The sequence below is a fragment of the Nothoprocta perdicaria genome, unplaced genomic scaffold (assembly GCF_003342845.1).
Source record: "Nothoprocta perdicaria isolate Ctin4 unplaced genomic scaffold, notPer1 scaffold_108, whole genome shotgun sequence".
Taxonomy (NCBI): domain Eukaryota; kingdom Metazoa; phylum Chordata; class Aves; order Tinamiformes; family Tinamidae; genus Nothoprocta; species Nothoprocta perdicaria.
In genome coordinates this window covers 438,309-457,623 of record NW_020454183.1, presented here as the reverse complement: position 1 = coordinate 457,623, position 19,315 = coordinate 438,309, and the positions used below count along the sequence as shown (strand labels likewise).

The window sequence follows — 19,315 nt, the reverse complement described above, 5'->3', positions numbered from 1 at the left end:
CTACTATGCTCTGAACAGAGATTTACTGCTTATGTCAAAGCAGGAGACAGTAGAAGGCTATCGGAAGGTTATTAGTGTTGATGGTTGACTAGACCATGTTGGTCTAGTATATGTGGAAAACTTGACACTGATGAAAAACTTACTTGAATTGCATATCTTGGTAACTCTCAGTCACAAAAATAAAATAGCAAAATTAGAAACTTTTAAATGTCATGTTTATTAATTTTCAGTTTTCTAATGTAGTACATTTGTCTGCATATTTCAAGGCCAAAAAAAGACTGCTGTTAATGCTTAATACCCTTTAACAGACTAACCCATTTTAGGCAGTAATTTACCCCTCCTGCAACCAGGTATCAGATATATACCATGAACATGAGCATGGAAAGAAAATACTGATAGATATTTAGAAATGAAAGGGGGCAAAAAAAATGAGAGGAAAGTAAACTTGAGGAAAAAAATGCATTATGAATATGACTTTTCGTACTGTGTATCCTAACAGTGAAAACAGATCCTATAATATTATGACTATACTAACCATGAAGCGGATGAGAAATGAAGTACCAGTGTCATGTTATTGGACAGTCTGAGAACAGAAGGGGTTATGGCAAGAGACACAGTAAATGTCAGAGATGGGATATAAGTACACAAAAATCCCATAAAAATACTGGATTGGTGCTTACTGCTGCTGCAAGTGCTCTCCCAGCGCTGAGAGGTAATGTACAAGCACTATCACAAAGAGAAGATGGTTGATGTTTTCTGCTGCTTGGCATCTTCTAGAAGCTGCTTCAGGGATTGGCATAGGCTAAGGGTCATCCTTTGGCTGCTCTAAGCTGTGTATCTGATTTACAGAGGCCTATTTCAGAGATCTGAATTGCAAAGATCTGATCTACTTCTTCCTTTCTTAGATCCAATTCTGACATGTCTGCCCTGAAAAGCTTTTGGACTGTAATGTAGAGGCCAGTATATATCTATAGGGGGGAAAAAATGCACCTTCTTTAAATCCTTTTGCAGCAGCCTGGATAGTGCAACAGCTGAAAGGCAGGGATATATCAGACTCACTGGACAGCGATGGTATATACCAGGCAGTAAGCATTACGTGTGTTAAGCACTGTGCTAGATTTGAACTTCATGATGGTAGGAAAATGGAGACAAGTAGCACAGTGCCATAACTTGTACCCATTTGTCAGTCAATACAAAGAGAGGTGAAGGAAGAAACAGGTTTACAAAATTCTCTCCACCCACATGCTCCCCATCTTTCCTGCTAGAAGATGCGTCTATGCTGTCAGTATTACGCATATATATCTATTTTGTCCTAGATTTAATGACAATTTTGCCTGAATGCAAACCTCTTTAAAAAATAAAAATAGAAGGCCCCCAAAAACATGCAATTGATGAAGAGTCTCATTTTTAAAAAATAAAACACTGAATATCATAGATTAACAGATGGAGAGCCCTCTGTAGTCATGCTATACTCATTAGGTCGAACTGTGTTTAAAAGTGGTGATCGCTGCATACCTAACAAGTATATCAACTTAATCTTTTTTCAGGGGATTCACAATTTTTCCCATGAACAATATAGAGTTATCCATAGTTATGATCGTTAGGAAGGGCCTGTTGAATGTAATGGTAGCAGGAACGGACATGGGCACTATTTCCATGCCTGTGGCAGCTGCGGCTTCGGTGCCAGTCTCATCCACCTTTACCACAGCCTTATGAATAGCCTGTGAAGAAACAGATATGTTACAAATCAAGGAGGTAGAAAATTAGTTACCTAAATAAAGACTTGAGATAAAAGTGCCTGAATAAGTTATCGGTAAGGAAAAATCAGCAGGCGGAGAAGTGTGAGTTCATTGCAAGTCTTTTTTTCTTTGTGAATTTTGTGAGTTCACAAAGACAGAAAACTTGGAAAAATGAAATAGCAAACTCCATGAAGAATGGTTTCCTTAGCCTTAGAGAGGAGATGTTCATCCCTGGCATAGGGAATATTTCCTTGCTAGAAGAAAATATTTGTTTTATTTCTTATCTGATTCCCTGTTCACACTAGCGCAGATTAGTGGAATTAAAATAAAACTTACAAGGCACTATGTTTAACTGTCTTTGACAAACTCACATAGATCAAGAAATAACAGATATATTAGTACAGTGAATAGTACACTGAATCCTTTTTCATGTTCCTTAATGTCTTGAAACATGGGAACAGAGGAATACTGAAAATATAGTGCTAGGCCAGAGAAGACAAAGTTTATCTTGCAAAATCAAGGCATCTGCTCAGCCTAATTCACTAAATGCCACTTGATGTTGTGAGGCAGTTACTTTGCTCTGTATCAGACAAAGAAATTTGTGTTGCAGAGTGGCTGTGATCATGAGCGCTCTTGAATTATACTCTGTTGAAGTATGACTTAACTGTATCTTTTGCTAACGGCTGGTGCTAATGGGATTCAAGGCAAATGTTTATTAAAATTGCATTTTCCTTTCTCTCAAACACCTTAAAAGCAAATATTGTTTCTCTCCCCTCCGCAAGGCAATAGCAGTGATAAATTCTACTGCTGTCTGCTTGCTCACAGACCGGCAATAGAGGCTGGACACAAATGCAAGCAGCCACAAGACGAATGTAACAGCACACTGCAGGAAGACACCAGAGTGAAGAGATGCACTGATTTGGCTATGTTTATTTTATAAAGTGGCACACACACATCAAAGAGGTCCTACAGATTTAGAAAAATTAGACTTGTAATCTGCTGAAGCTCAACTGTGTTGTCAGCCTAAGTAAATTTGGTGAAAGCTTTTTCTGCATGTCAGAAACTGCCTTTTCATGTGTAGCAAAGCCTTCTACATGAGATTTGCATCATAACCATTTGTAAGGAAAGTGGTGTGTCAGTTATGTTAGATCCAGTATGACTTACCTGGGAAACTCTGTGCTGTGGCTGTCCAGTGATGCCAGAGAGGTCAGCCTTATCAGTGAATACATCCACAACGCCCATTTTATATAACACATTTTTTAGATTATACTTCCCATAAATAGTGAATTTTGGAAGATACACATTTGCTGAGCTGCCAGAAAAGAAGTGCAAGAGTATGATGACATTTTTTATCAGGTATCACACCCAAGAGACAACCCAGTTTGCTTTTATCCCCTAAAGCATACTCTGCTTACATGTTATCTCTAGCCTACATGGGAGGTATATTGTGAGATAATTCTCTTCTATGTCCAGCCTAATGTCTGATTTATTCAAATTTTTGCAGGAAGGTCTGGTGCTTTCTATAAATTAAGCAAAGCTCTATATTTCTGACTCATTTCTTCCTTGCTCTCACAGGAAAGATCTAAGTATTTCTTTCTTAAGGTTAGAACATTTGCAATCAGAAACAGTGTATCTTGAGTTAGAGACTAGTGATAATAGGTAGAGTTTTCTGGTGAGAAACCAAGACAATTGAGCAGCAGGATTCCAGTACAGGCAGATTGTGGAGCACTTAATGAAGCTGGTCAAAGAGCAAGTCATCCAATGTACAAGAGAGAAGGGAAAGGCCCATACCTCCACCTTAACAGAGCACCTCCATGAATCCAACGCCAAGTCTGGCTGGTACCCAAAGATAAGAGTGCTACTAAATTGATAACAGCTTGCTGATCTATCACTTCTACCTAATTTCTGATGGTGCTGATTGCTACCTTAAGTGAGGATGCTACTATCATTGCATCATCTGTCTCACTATTATGTGAATAGACCTATTCACACACTTACTGCCAATAGACGGGAAAGGGAAAGCGATAAGCACAAAGTAACAATGTGATTGAGCAGGAAGCACTAGGATACACTTTCTGGAAGTGAGCAGGATGTTTTCTCCACAATTCAGCCCAGACCCCTGTACAGGCAATACTTTGGCACTATCCCCCTTCCTACAGCCAATGGCAATCAATACACTCCTTCCAATACTGCAACTGGGATCAACTTCAGGCTGCAGATAGAGAAATGTGGGAAAAAAAATGGCTTGCCCAAGACCCTTCAGTCAATTCATTTCCTACATCAAATCTATCTTCAATCTCTCAGGGGCAAAGTCATTTTGAAAGCTAGAGTTAAAAATGAGGAGATGGTGTCAAGTTTGCAGGAGACAGAAAGAGCATGATGAAAAAGGGGAGCTGTATCAGACAAGCTGATGATCTCTGGCAGGGGTATCTTTTTATATTGGTAGTATCATATCTAACATTGGTAACTCCTGGATAAGCTATTCCAGGTTTGGGATGTCAGGGTAGGAGAGGAGGAGGCAATTCATGTTTCTTTAGAAAAAATGTTAAAGTTATTTTAATTCATCCTATATTGATTTTCATGAACAATAACTGCACCTACAAGTTTCCAAACCATGAATCTGCACTGAAAACTATATTTTTTTTCTGACAATTTCTTATGGAAAAAAAGCTTTATATTGTTTTGAAAAGTTCTGAAAGTGGTTCAAAGTAAAGGGGATGTATTACAATGTCATTTTGATCTTCAGTTGAGAACTGATCATCCCTTGTAAGGCACATATCTGTAAAGTTCTTTTATGTAATGCATACATTAATTTAATAATTAAAATTAAATTAAATTTAATAATTAAGCATGTTCCTGTGTTCTCCTTTTTTCCTCTCCTCACCAAAGGCTCCTAGTACACTTGCAGTAAGTGCAAACAGGAATCTAAAATGATTTGAAAATATATTCTTTTTCTGCTCTGTAGTCTCAAAGTTAATTTAAAGTAAGTGTAGCTTAAGGCAATATTGTTTTCCTCAGTGTGCAAACAATATTAAAACAGTGTCTCTGCAATGTGCTAATTCCTCTATACCCTTACCATTGAGCTTTGTCCCTACAGTTCTCAAATGAAAGCTGCTATTCCAACATTACAGGTGCAATTACTGATTGAAAGGTACAAAGGAAGCAACGGCTGAGAAAAAGGGGCTGAAGGAATGTGGTGGAAATTTGATTGTAAATAGGAGAAGGTAAGAAACAGAAAAAAAAAAGAGAGAAGAGAGAAATGGAGGACTACAGACAGAGATAGGAAACAAAACACAGAAAGAGGAGTGGCTTTGGAGTTGTCAGGGTTTTTCTTTGGGCAATGTTTTTTGTGAAAACACAGGGAACACACAAGAAATTCTAGGTTTGGTCAGTGGGAATTCTGCTGCAGATTAACATAAAAGTAGTATTCTGATTGTGTATTCTGACCCAGGAATCACCAGTTAAACCAGTTCTGCACAAGAAACTGCAGAATTTTACCTTTTTGAGACTAATGTCTTCCATCTTGACATACGTGCACAGGACAATCTTTTTTCCAATTTCTTCATTTTTCCTTGATCAGGCAGAATAAAAAAGGCTGTAGCACCTCCTTTATAATCCATTTGTAACACAGTGGAAGACAGTTGTTCATCATAGCCATGCTTGAACAGGCCCATTCCAAACATCATCGGGACTTGAATAACCTTATTCCCATCCATAAAGAATTTCTCCTTTTTAGTGTATTTTGGATCAAAGGGTTTTTCCCACTCAGCTTTAAACATAAGAGACAGAATTATAGGGTATTTTTAGGACAAGAAACAATATGACATATTCATAGATGATAAAAACTGGTACAACTGGATAAGTTTTAGACAAAAACCAGTTTGCAATGAGCACTTAATCTTACTGCATATTCAGAATAATTCAATAGTAACTCACAATAGGAAGAGTGTAATTTCCAAGAAAACCTCTGGTTATTACAGCAAGACACAAGATACTTTATTTAGATGAGTTATCAAGTATTTTTATGTGCAAAGATTATGTATTAATTTTTTTTCTGTGTGACAGTAATTTTAAGGTGCCTATAAAGACCAAATATGTTACAGCTCTTAAATGAGCAGTAAGAAAGATTCTCTCCTTCACTTTTTTTCCACGTCAAAACAGATTTATGAGGGATGAAGTGAGGGGTGAATCTCCTATAAAAATGAGGAAAGAATTCAGATTACTTCCAGAGAAGAAGGGTTTAATGTGCTTCTTTAGTTGATGGCTCACGAAGATGTTAATTCTATGAGGCTGTTGAGTAAAACAAAACAAAGAACAACTCTTTGTGCTGTTACACTCAAAACATTAAATTTCCACAGGCTTCTCGCTTAGTCATAGTGAAATAAACAGTATACATTGAAAGTCTGAAAGGTTCTTATCCTCAGTGGAACTTGTGTTCATGAGAGAAAACAAATCTAATGAACCTCAGAGTATGATACTTTGTGAGCTGGGGAATGGTAAGGGACAGGTGCATTGCAGTGGAGGAATATGTCGTCTGGTCAAGAGACAGGCAAATATTGGCAGAATTCAGTCATCAGGAAAGAGCTTCTAAACTAAACTATACCATAAGAAGGAGGGGAGAGAGTCACCACAACTCTGTAATAAGAATTGTACAGCAGAGAAAGTAGACAAGACTCTTGAAGCACTGACTGATTACAGAGGCACCTGAATTTTACAAAGACTCTCCAGATTAAGTTTAATTCTCAACTTCAAGACAAAAATCCATATTGCTGCTATTAATACTCTTCCTTAATTTGTCCATTTTTAAAAATTGAAAAGCTCAAGCTGAATTTCCACTAGCTTTGAAGAATCTGGGAAATAACCTCAGGTAAAAGAACGAACACTTATCTTAAATAAAACTCCATTTTTAGAATATGTGAAAATTATCTGTAATACAATACAATATCAAGTCTTTCAGGCTCTTGTTACTATAGTGCATCAAAATTTCCCTCTTAACAGTGTAGGATGGTCTACCAAATGTGTTGTTCCTTCTCCTTAAACCACTTTTGAAGAAAGAAAAATCAGCAAGGTTTTTAACCTATTTTGAATTAAATTCCTGATGCCTAATAATTAAAACTCTATCTTGAAAACATTATTGTAGACTATTATTTATTTCATCAAGAGAATTAATAAATATAACTCAGTTTGACTCTGAAAATCTCCACTTAGTTGCATGCAAACCTTCAGAGTAACAAAAGGAGGAGAGATGCAGTTGGAAAGTAAAGTACCACAAAAATCTTGTTTTGCATTACTTTTGGAGAAAATCTAGTATTTGAAAACTTGGAGTAGAAGCATCCAGATTAAAAGAAGAAAGTATTTCTAACAAATGCCTTCTTTGTCTCAAATAAAAAGCTTAATAGTAATAGAGTCTCCTTCTTTGGAGATCTTTAAAACACTTGGATGCAGCCCTGTGCCACGTGCTCTAGGAGACCCTGCATGAGCAGGGGGGTTGGACTAGATGACCTCTGAGGTCCCTTCCAACCTTAAGCATTCTATGATTCTATGATAATAACAAGAAAAATCTAATCTTCTATTAGCCTTACAACACTTGCTTCTCTTTTTCTCATTAGAACAGCAGTCTGCAGATCTCTATAAAAATCTGCAGACTGCATGAGTTAAGTAATAAGAAAAACTTATTGTCAGTAGGCTTGTATTTACTAAAGGGAGTCCATCTCTTCACTGGAAAATACTAGGATCTGCAAATCAAAACAAGAAGGTTGAAAATCTATGCCTTATAAACATCAAGACAGCCACACTAGTATTAAAATGTATTAAAAAAGGAAGAGGACATCAGTGTGAAGCTAAAACTATTGTTATATAATTATCTTTGGATGCATAAGCATAGCTAGTAACAGTAGAACTACCAAGTACAAGACTTATTTTAGGAATGAATAATGTTAAGCTGTATCTTAACAAGACTGTTTGAATTGAACCCCGAACTTGTTAAACTCTCCCACTGAAGTAGAGATTAAATTCATTCCAATTCATTAAAATATTTAAGGAAGTACTTACATCCTAATAAACTATATAGGTCTAGATACTCTCTACTCAGCAGAAAAAAAAAAAAAGAAATACCAAAGGGAATAATTGCCTTATATCAGGAAAATTTGCCTTAAATTTTGTTGAGTTATTATCAGCAGTTCTAATCAGTAAATAACTTTTAGCTCTCTTTTTATAATTAAGTGTAAGTGAGGATCAAAAGGAAGACAAGTTATGATACCCTCTTAGAAACTGTATTATTAAAAAACATTAGTGAAACCCAGGATTGATCCAGGGAAGTAATGTATGAAGTAGGATAATACAATACATATATATCTTACCGTTAAAATAAATATAGCTAATGAGGAGAAGTTCAGTAAGTGGATCAAGGTTACTTATGAGGTCCTTGATTTTCCCATTGGTTCTTTCTGCTACATATTCATTGATCTTCACCTGGGCTTGATCAGCCTTCTTGAAGTTCATAGGATAAACTTCTCCTTCATAAAAGTTTCTGAGATTATTTAAAAATCGATTTTGTGGTTTCAGTTGCTCAAGTACAAACAGCACATTTCCCATATTCACCTGTAACTCTTTATTTCTTCTGTTTAGCATTTGCATGACTTGACGAAAACCTTCCTGTACGTTGTTTTCAGAAATATCACGTGGATTAAGGTTAAGGACCCTGAGAAGCTGTGTCAGAGTGTCTGACCTAGCACCCAGAGTCAGCATCGCAAGAGCAGTGGAGATGCTCAAAGGAGAAAAGAAAATATTCCCATTTTTTTCACGAGAAGAAATCTCTTTGTAGAAACAACAGGCAAAACGACAAACACTCTTCCCTATAGGTTGCTGTAGCATATTTTGGTTTCCTGGGCCTCTTTGATTCTGGTTCCTTGCACCTTGTTGATAACGCTCATAGTAATAACTTTCAGAATGAATCCCAATAATTAAAAGACACAGGTAAAACAACAGCTTCATGTTTCTATAACTCTGTAAAAGAAGAAAAGAAAAATCTTACAAATCTTTTTACTTAATGCTTACCAATAAGTCAAACCCTTCCCAGCATAGAATTGTCTTGGTACCAGTGACTCCAAGCAACCTGACTTCAGTAGAGACAGAATGTGTTTGGACATACCAGCTTTCTATTTCAAGGAAGCAGACTTAGAAAAATTGCTCAATCTCTTGAAGAAGTTGTGAAAGAAGGAAAATTAAGATCAAAGACAAATGAAATAATACCAAAGACAACAGCATTAAGGTTAAGAAACAATTGCTTTGAATCTGTTTGTTTCCAGTGTTCTAATTTTAATGTGGCTTTAAATGAGAAAAAAATGAAAGGTACAAGTATATAGAACTGAGAGAAGGGAGCCAATAAAGGCTAGTAAGTTAGATTTGGGGCAAGATGAAAGATCAAAGCAGAAGAAAGCCACAATATTCCTTCACTGTGTATTAAAGTATTCGACATATTTTTAAGTGGGCTAAGGGTAAAGATACAAACACCACAAATAAAATAAATACACTAGATAATGATGGAGAGATGAACAGTTACCGTCATTTCATAGAGCTTCAACAATTGAGCACCATTAGAAAAAAAAATCTGCATAATTACCCAAAGAGATAAAACTACTTAGAGCAATTAGGAAACTGTCAAGACCCTGGAAATACAATGTTGCTTATTAAGAAAGGGAAAATGAGTATGCCTGCAGAATAGCAAATGGAAATAAGCATGCTTGCTAGCATACAAAGGGCCAGGGCAGTGAATGTACCAAATCTGCTCTAGTTCATTTGGAGGGAATAAAACAAAAATCAAAGAAATCTGAGGAAGTTTGAGAAAAATCTGAGTGTTTATCAGAAAGACAGCCAAGGGTGATTTTGGTAGAAAAAGCAGAAATGACAAAACGTTAAGACAAATCAGTAAAACTCTGCAGAGTATGTGGAAAACCAAAACATCCCCTGCAGCACATCACCACTTTACCTACGTGATCGTTTCTAAAATTAAGTACTCTCAAAGAAGTTACTATCAAGAATAACGTAAGGATTCTCAAAGAGGAAAAATAAGCTAGTTGTCTGACTCGTAATAAGAAGCAAGATTCAAACCCTTGTGCCTTTGTAAAATTTCAGTGCCTCATTGAATCAACAGCTCTCACCATGACCTTTTACTATTATTGCATTCCAAAGACTTGGCTCTCCCAAAATTCAGCAGATCGGAACGCTTTGCTCCACTTTTGCAATTACTACAAATCTTTCTTCTATTATATTTTTTGAAAACTACGGACACCACAATACTACTGTTGCTAAGAAGGCTATCAGTTTCAGCCTGCGCTCCATCCCAAGCCACCTACAGACAGTTCATGTCTAGAATACACTAAAACCGTGTTGATCTGTCTATGGACTGCTCTGGTCATACTTATTTTAATTCTTTTAGCCTTTAGCTCCATTTCCAGCTTTCCTTTTCCTAAATTCTCTAGAAGGTTTTGAGATAATCCTTTGGTCCCCACTTCTACTTCATTTCATGTACTACATTTTTGTTGTTTTCTTGAAGAGACTTATTTCATACAAACATGCCCTATATCACAGAGGATTTATCTTTTTAACTTTAGAACACAATAAAACAAACAAAAAAGCTCTGAAATGCAACTTGAATGAGAATACTTGAATTTCTCAATTTAAATATTCAGAAATTATCATTTCGTATATATTGTTTAATGGTTTTTCACAGAAAAGGATGTATTACTTACTGTAAAATCAAAAGGGTCCTGCTGTGTTCACCAAGTCCGCACAAGTCCTTGCTCAGTTGTTTATGCTGCTGAACAGAAAGCAGGGTATCCTCTAGTAAAGGTTAAGATCATCTAAGGGCCATGACTCACACATTATAATTTAAGAGATTAAGTAGAGCAAACAATGTTGAAACTAGTTTTACTGGACACCAGACTTGGCTGGATATATGTCTTACATGGTTTTTTTTTTTTTTTATTCATGAGTGATTGTCCCAGTTAGACTCAAACTGATTTTACTTAAAATTAACTTATTGCTTGTTGCTATCAAACTTTTATCCACATCTCAGTTGCTGAAATCTACTGTATTATGAACAATAGGCTCATTAACAACAGTAATTACAGCCAAAGATCTTGAACATAATTTTAAATGACTAATGCATTGTTGCCATTAAGGTAGGAGGACTAGTCTTGATGCAGTGGGACAATGTGATTTTTTTTTTTTTTTTTTTGTGATCTAGTCTGCATGTTTGTCTCCTGCATATCCATGTCGGGGCACGATCATCTCCAGGTGAAGTCAGTGATGATTCTAATAAGAGAAGGGCTTAAAATACTGTATTTGCTAACACTTATATTAGCAAAATAAAATAAATTTATTTTTTTACATAAAAGTACCTGATTATCTATTTCTGTAAGAAGAATCCACTGGCAGCACAAGCAGCTATCACGACTCCTGGGCCACTTGCCTGACAGTGCAGCCAGGTAAAAGGAATGTGGCCAGGATGCCATTGTATGCAGGTGATCCCAGTGACAAGAATGGCCTGGGGACAGGGGTGGAAGCCTTGGAACGTGGGAGTAAAATAGAGCAGCCTTTATCCCAGCTTGCTATCTTGTGATCTGGCATGTGGGGAGCAGGCCCCTCTGATCATGTGCCAAGTTTAGCTGGGTCAGAACAGAGTGCTTGGTGTCCTGAGCTCAGCTCTAGTCACTACAATAAACTCCGGTGACAGCTATGGTAAGCTGGCAAGCACAGAATTAGAACATCTTTGAGGCTGGAAGAAACCTCTGAAGTTCATCTAGTTCACCGCCAGCTCAAAGCACATTTGACTCCAGCAGGCTGTTCAGGACAGCATCTATTTGGGTTTTGGCAAAGAATGGAAACTCTGCAAGCTCTTTGGGCAGTCCACAGTCTCTTTGGGGAATCTAAACTGGGTTCCAGTACCTGGCCTCTCTCACTATTAAAAAAAAAAAATTAATTTATTAAAAAAAGAATATTTTTTTCTTATGGTTAAATCACACTTCTTCTAATTTCATTTGTGCCTGTTGCCTCTTGTCCTGTGACTGGATATCACTGTGAAGAGTCTAGCTTTGCCTTTATACTCTTCCCATTTCAATCAGGTATTTGCAACTAGTCTTCATTTCTAAAGCTGCTATATTTTTTTTCTCATCTTCCTTTCAAAATGCAAGCATTTTAGGGTAGAGACCAATCTTTAATATGCACAAAATAGATAAAGTACTCATCTACATGTTTTTTTCCTAAGCACTATAGTATTTTTCTAAGCAAAATACTAACTATAGCAATAACTCAGTAACATTTTTTAGGAGACGAAGATGCAACTGATTGTTTATAAATAAAAGGTTGGGAAACAGAAGACTTTGTGACAGAATCCTGTACTTGCACACTATGCTCTTTAAGCATAGAATTTGTCTAAAAGAGTTATTTTCTCTGCTTCTCTTATATATAAATATCAGGAATCTCACCTAGAACCCCTTTGTAATAATGGGCTATAGTTTTCATAGTGTATAAAAACTGATTTCTGATGAAGGAAGAAGACAGGAAGCCCAATTAAATACAGACGCCATGCTAATGACAAGGTGATAGATGAATGACTAACCTACATTTGAACACACCTAGACCACACCTCAGGACCTTGCAGGAGAAAGGCTGCAACTGAACACAGAAAAGCCTGCCTGCCATTGGAAAGAAAGCAAAGAAAACTAATATAGGATTAATTTACATGAAGAATATGAATCTCCTTACACCGGTGTTACAGAATGTCCAAATTTGTCTTTCATATCTCCCTACTGTCATCTGAGGATTTGATATAAAGGAAAAGGCAATAGTTCCTAAATCAGCTGTATATTTGCTTTTTTTTTTTTTTTAATGAAAAAACTACAATTATAAATGATAAGTTTTATGAACTACAAACAGAATAGCAACTCAGACTTTTTGTTTAATTTTGAAAATGTGGATATTCCAGAATAATGTTTTTGCATGTGTTGTAGACGTGATATTGACAGTGAAACGAGAAATTTCCCCATACCAGAAGCTTTTAGAAAAGTTTTCACATCCTCTAACACTGCTAGCACTGATGGAATTTTTCCTGTGCGACTAATCCCTAGGAAGCAACATTTAATGTTCCATCTACATTTGCTCTGAATGAGTTGTATGGAAAGGTTTATTTCTGCAAAGTTCTGCTCGTTGTTATACCCAGTACCACTGGTAGCAAGAGTAGGGAACTCTACTTCACAAACAAGGCCCCAAAGCCTTTCCTTAGCTAAACCACAGATACCAGGTGTGTATCTACTTTCAAAGGGATGGAAGAATCTCTTAATTTGCTGTCCCATTGAAACTGAAGCACCTCCTTATAATCGTAATTAAAAAGGGAGGTAACAGGGACTGACAAATAAATTTGTAGTAAGTTGCACATTTCTGGAGTGGCCCCTACTTTCTCCTGGAAATATAATAGAAGAGAGTATTCAGTCTGTGTAGTCTGCAAGGTTTGCGTGTATTTGACTTTGGACCCCTGATTCCCTGCTATAACCAAAATATGACTTTTAAAAATGACTCAGAGCTTGAGTAATTTGTCAAAAAATATTGCACAGTAGCACACACAATTGTTAAGAGATGACCTACAGAGATGAAGATGACTCCTCTATTTAGTTACTGAGTTTTGAACAATTCCTTTAGTGCCAGGATCTCCTATTAACAAATCTCTTGCGCTTACACAACAAACAGGGTAAAGAAGTCACCAAGCTTGGTGTCCGAGATAGCTTGGAGTGGGTTGACATCCCAGAAAGCAAACAACTTTACTGTTTCTGTTTCTAGAACTTTCTGAAGCATTTCTGCACTTGGAAGAAAGCATTTCATCCCAAGTGTCTCAAAATGTCAGAAAACCATAGCGGCCATGCAGCCCTGAAAGTCTGACTAGTTGACAGTGTCTGAGACCAGTTAAATATATTTGCATATATTAGCTCCAAAGGAAAAAAGAGAAAAAGTGAAAAAGAGATACTCTGAGACTGAAATATTCTCTTTCCTCAACATCTCAGTTATGTTTCTGAAGAGTTTCCTTAACCTTTCTCTCATCACTTCATGGACATATCTCATGGTCCCAGGATTCCTGTCAAACAATCTCTCAACTTTCAATGTGTTTCTTCTCTAGAGCCCTCAAATTTACAGTTCTAGTAATTACATTTACTCTTCACACACATTCATTTTTAACAAGAGAATGAACATTCTTCAACATTTCCTACATACAGTTAAGGTATTATCTTACCTATCAGTGGAAATGCACAGATGTACATAAAAATAAATAACCCTTTTACAACACCGCTGAGCATTTCTTGAATTAGGTCACTGTCTGGAAGCACAGTAGCGTTCTGCCTACCACTTCCTTTCAGAGGTGAGAGGAGAAGAGCTTTCAGGCAAAGGGCAGAAATGTATGTCTTGGCAGGTCTTTTCCCTCCTACCCAGCTCCCCACCTCTTGGTAAGGTAATATCTCCCCACTTGTTGGTATGGTAATAGGGAAGTCTCCCAGCCATTCTGCTGACAACCTTTCTTCTGCAGAGGATCCATATTGTACCTCTGAGACTTCTCTACCCTTTTGGCTGTTCTTGCTTCCTAGACAAAAGAGAGTCAGGAAACAAGGCAGAAAGAGTGAAAAAGGCTACATAGGAGTTTCACTCTCCTACATACGTCCCACCCCTAAAATTCAATGTCATTCTAGGCCTTCCCTTCTCATGTCCCTTCAAATTCCTCAGACAGTACTACAAGCCTTCCAAGTATCCTATCGTGTCCTCATATAACTATCACAGCCAAGTCCCCTTCAGTACTACTAGCACAGCTTGCCCTCATTTCCACTTCATCTCCTCAGTATTGTGCAAAGGGTCCTGGGAAGAGGGCAAGATGAGGTCAAGAAGTAGGATGCAGTTTGCCTCAGGAGACCTAAAGAACTATCACTTGGAAGAAATCTGTTTACATCTCAAGGCTTCTCTTAAAATCCAGCACATCTCTCCTTCCATGAAACTAGTTCCTTTCCTCCTCACCATGTGCACAGACTCAAGTGGTGATTAAAACTTTGGAATTGCAACTGCAGAAAAACTTTGCGTAGTGGCAAAGTTCAAAGTTTACAGCAACGATCTGATGCACACTGAGGAAATGTGTGATTTATAAATATGGATAAATACACTGGAGGAAAAAATACCATACTTCTGTCTGGAAGAAAAGGCTGTAAATATGTATCATACCCTTGATCTCATCAGGGCAGTGAACTCCCTGGAAAATGAAATGGACCAAGGCAACTCAGAAAAAGCTTAAACATGTCTCCAAGAGCAAAACTGTCGCTGAAATACAGAACAGAAATAAGAGGCAACCTCTCAAAAAACACTCTTCAAACTTAACAGGACATAATTCATAATTCAGGAAGAAGCAATTTTTTTCCCTCCTAGAAAGCTTCAGGTGAAGATTTATTTACATAGGTTGGAAAAATAAAATGATTTTTTTTTCAAATTACTATTTTTCACTCCAGCACATCAGCCTTTAAGTGAAATACTAGAGTTCTACATATGGTCCATTTCACTGGCCAGCAGTTTCAGTAGGTGTGAACTTAAACTAGTTGCAGTTGAATTCAAAAGGTTAAATTCCATTTTCTCCATTCTAATAGATGCAAAAATTCAATTTTATCTTTTTTTTTTTACTGTTTAGCAAACAGTAAAAAAGCAAACAAGTGAACAATGTGGCATGATTTGTCACTTGTAGATATTTAATTTATCAGAAAGCTAGAATGTTTTTAAATTCTCTAAGCTACTGCCAAAAGAACTGTAAGTCTGCACACCTATAAAGAAACAATACTGCTGAGTTAGTATTTCAGATGTATCCATCACTTCATGAGCCTAACGAAAAACAGTCTTACAAAAGAAGTCAATGATCATAACAAGTAAGTTTGGTGGTCTGAGGAGATAATCATCCATAGAGGGATATCTGTCTTGAGATTTAAGCACCACCTCCAAATTCTGAAAGGAAAACAGAGAGAGGACCTAAGATTTGCTGCTTTTCCAGAAAAGGCTGTTGTTCAAATTCTCTTAAACTACTGAGTTCAAGAGAAATGTACTCAATAAACACTCAATAAAACAATAATCAGTAATTGAGCAGAACCAATATCATTATTACTAGAAGAAAAATCTACAGGTCCAGTGCAGGAGGGAAAACAACCAAGAGATTTACAGAAATTGGCTAATCAGTTTAATTAGCAAACTGGTCCTGGGACACTGAAATTTTGTGCAATACCATTGGATTACTAATATGTTTGATGCAGGGAGAAAAGGTGTGCTACTGTAAATTGTACCATAGTTGCTTAGTTTGGTAGATACAAAAAATGTGGGTTGTATCTCTGAAGATGCAGTACAAGTTAGAACCATGGCACTAGAAAAAAAAAGGCATTTCTTCCAACATAATTGCCGTGCAATGCACACTAGGTGATATATACCCCAAATGACTCATGTCAATTGTTACCTACATGGTGGTTTTTTGGCAGCAATCTATGAAAATCTTCAAAAAGCTAAATATGCCTTTAAACCTATTTGGAAGGAGAACGGTTGTGTTCACAACTGCACTGGGCATGAGAGAGCTGCCTGGCTTAAGGCATTCTGTTAAAGCATGATCCGTGGCACAGTAAACATGCTGTGCTTTTCACTTCACTCTTGGAATGACGCTTTAATACCCTTACTTTGGGCACGCATTAATTTGATAGGAAAATTTGAAAGCATGATAAGGAGAGAGACATATGTTCTAGAGAAAGAAAACAAAACATCAAGTAACTTTGTTTTCCTCAGGCCATAACAAGGCTGAAATCGCATAGAGACACATGTCCCTTCTTCAGTCTCAACATACCAGCCAGTCACTGGATACATACTCTGTGTGTGTGTGTGTGTATATATATATATATATGTACTTATATGTATGGATATATGCATTTTAGAAGTTGCTTAATAACGGGCTGTGGCATGAAAGAAAAAAAAAAGCAGCATTTGCTCAAGAGTGTTAGGTGAAGAGAGTCTTTTTAACAGCTACTAAAACTCAGCTAAGGTGGAGCTTTGGCAAACCTCTGATTAGAGAAAAACATTAAGTAACTCACATTTTGGAGTGGCTTAGCGGAGGCTGCTGCTTCTTGAAAAGGGTCTCATTCAAGCAGAGTAATGACAGCAGGAGCCTTTCTCCATGATTTCAGCAGAATCTGGAGCAGCTCCCAGCAGTAGTGAGCATGGCATTTCACCTGGGTTCCTAACGGTCTGAGTCTCAAACGGTGGATTCACAAACAGTTCATACAGTATCAAAATGATGTGGAGGGTGCTCTAATTTCTCATTTTGTCCTAGCTTTGGCACTCCTAAGAGACATTAACTTTGATCCTGCAAGATTGTGACAGCCTATTTTTCCTTCTTGTGGACAAAAAAAAATGTGTTCTAATCCAAGCTCAACTGAAGTCAGCAGAGAAACACAGTTTGTTATTTCTTTTTCAAGGCTTTTCAAGGGAATCAAGTTTCAATCTCTTGGAGTTTCCTTTATGTATCACAGACTTTGTTTACAATTTTGCCCATTAAAGTGGTTTCCTGAACCTGTAGGAATAAGCATATATTACTGCAAAGAAGCAAGCACATGAAAATATAGGTGCCAGATACTCTGTGATAAGTGCCTCCGTGCCTGCTCCAATGCTACACTAAATTTGCATTAACTTATCTGTCTCCCATGGCAGAGCAATTACCTTTTGTTTACTGCAGAATAATAATGGGCACTCAGGTAAATATATATTGGATGGTGTCCACCAAGACAGCTTTTAAACTCCAATACAAACAGTACAACTCAGAGAAAGCACAGACAGTAGCTCCTTGCTTTTGTTTTAGGATCAGTTCTGGGATTACTGGTTTAGCTTTTATTGGCTCTTTAAGAAAACAGGCTGTACATTACACGTAACAAGGTATGGCAGTATCATTTTTCACCTCAAGTCATAATTAATTCACATTTCTAAATTCCTACAAGCTTTAAAAGATACATTTTGTTCCTTGCTCCTGCCAGTTTTACAGTACAACCGATGAGTTTGGAAACTTTATGGGATTCCCTTCATAGTTCTTCTAAAAAATGCCATTCTAATTTTTGCACTTTTCTAAAACAAAATCTGTGCTTGCCAGAGTACACATTTTTCCAGATAGAACTACCACACTTCCAGCAGTCCTTTCAATGTAATTTGTTTTTACTTGGCTCAATATACTCAACATTGATAGGAAGGCAGAAGGTAATATTTCAGAAATGACAGAGTATTTCCAGAGCATATGTCCCATTTTCAGAACTCAATGGAGTTTTAAGGAGACAGATTTTCAAATATATTTAGACACCAAACGGTACAAAGGCACTGAGTAGAGTTTTCAACATCTAACCTATTTAAGAGTTATTGAAATTTCCAGAGGGCAGTTATTTTTAAGTGTGTGAATACTTTCAAAAAATCTGTCTGGAAAATTGCACTTCCAGTACTATAAAGAATTAGATTCTGGAATATCAAAATATTTGTATTAAGATTTAACTGCCTAAAACAAAAATGAAATCTGAAGTCACAAATGTAAAGCAGACTATAGAAATAAAAGAAAAAGCAAATCTGAAGTCACAAATATGAAAGGGAAAATAGAAAATAGAGTTTAAGCAGCTAGATATCCACGATCTACAGGGTTTAGTAATTGAAAAGTCATAGATACAAATATTTCAGCACTCATAATTATAGGCATGGATTTAATTGAATTTCTTTTGCTATCTCATGATTTAGTTCTTCTGCTTGATGAACAAAATAGCATTAGGCAAGTGGTATACATGCATTTCAAATAAAAACAAAACAGAACCACTGTTCAAAGTTGGGTGACAGCAGTCAGATGGAGAATGGAAAAATAAGAAATAAGTTGAAAATAATGGGGACGAAGAAAGGATAATACACTTTTTAAAATGAAGTTTAAAAGGTTAAATTCATTTCATACAATCAATTACCTAATTATACAAAACAACATCAAACTATTCATAGTCATGTTATCTCCTTAAAAAAAAATCCAATATAGAACTCCATTTGTTAGGACTGGCAAACAAGAAGCAGATGATCACCTTCTGTTTTTGCTGCAGGACTCCTTTAAAACTCTCACTAATGCATAAAGCATAACAATAACTACACTGTTATGCTTATACACTCAAAATACTATCTGACTATAAACTTCTCCCCCAAATACTACTGGTGGACATCTTATCCCACAAAAGAGTTTCACAACAACAAATACACTTTAATTTGCCTCTTATTAAGATAATACTGAGTATTGAGTAGTAAGTAATGGCTTCTAAGCTCCCTTTCTGTTTGTGTACAGCCTTTTGCTATGGTAAATGTATGCTACACAAACAAGTTGCTAAGAGAGAAAACAGATTGAGAAATTACTGTACATTATCAATGACTGCCTGCATGCACATATGATCTTTCGCCCACTGAGCGTGTACTTCAGTAGATGTGTGGCAAAGACCACATGTACCATAAAGTGCATGTACCATAAA

At 36.7% G+C, this 19,315-nt stretch overlaps 1 protein-coding gene across 4 annotated transcripts in view; it reads right to left on the bottom strand.

The window, feature by feature from the left end:
* Positions 1-616: 616 nt before the first annotated feature.
* Positions 617-19,315, bottom strand: part of LOC112953324 (alpha-1-antiproteinase F-like) — a 71,454-nt gene continuing 52,755 nt past the window's right edge. For 2 of the 4 annotated variants that reach the window (XM_026046377.1, XM_026046385.1), the window contains 4 exons: positions 8,099-8,744; positions 5,238-5,508; positions 2,904-3,051; positions 617-1,721 (listed from right to left, as the gene is read on the bottom strand). In XM_026046377.1, coding sequence (XP_025902162.1) covers positions 1,533-1,721; positions 2,904-3,051; positions 5,238-5,508; positions 8,099-8,732 — 1,242 coding nt within the window. In that variant the 5' untranslated portion in view covers positions 8,733-8,744 and the 3' untranslated portion in view covers positions 617-1,532. Of the gene's footprint in view, positions 1,722-2,903; positions 3,052-5,237; positions 5,509-8,098; positions 8,745-10,489; positions 10,558-15,658; positions 15,680-19,315 lie in introns of those variants that run through there. The other 2 variants (XM_026046368.1, XM_026046360.1) reach the window with 2 other exon arrangements.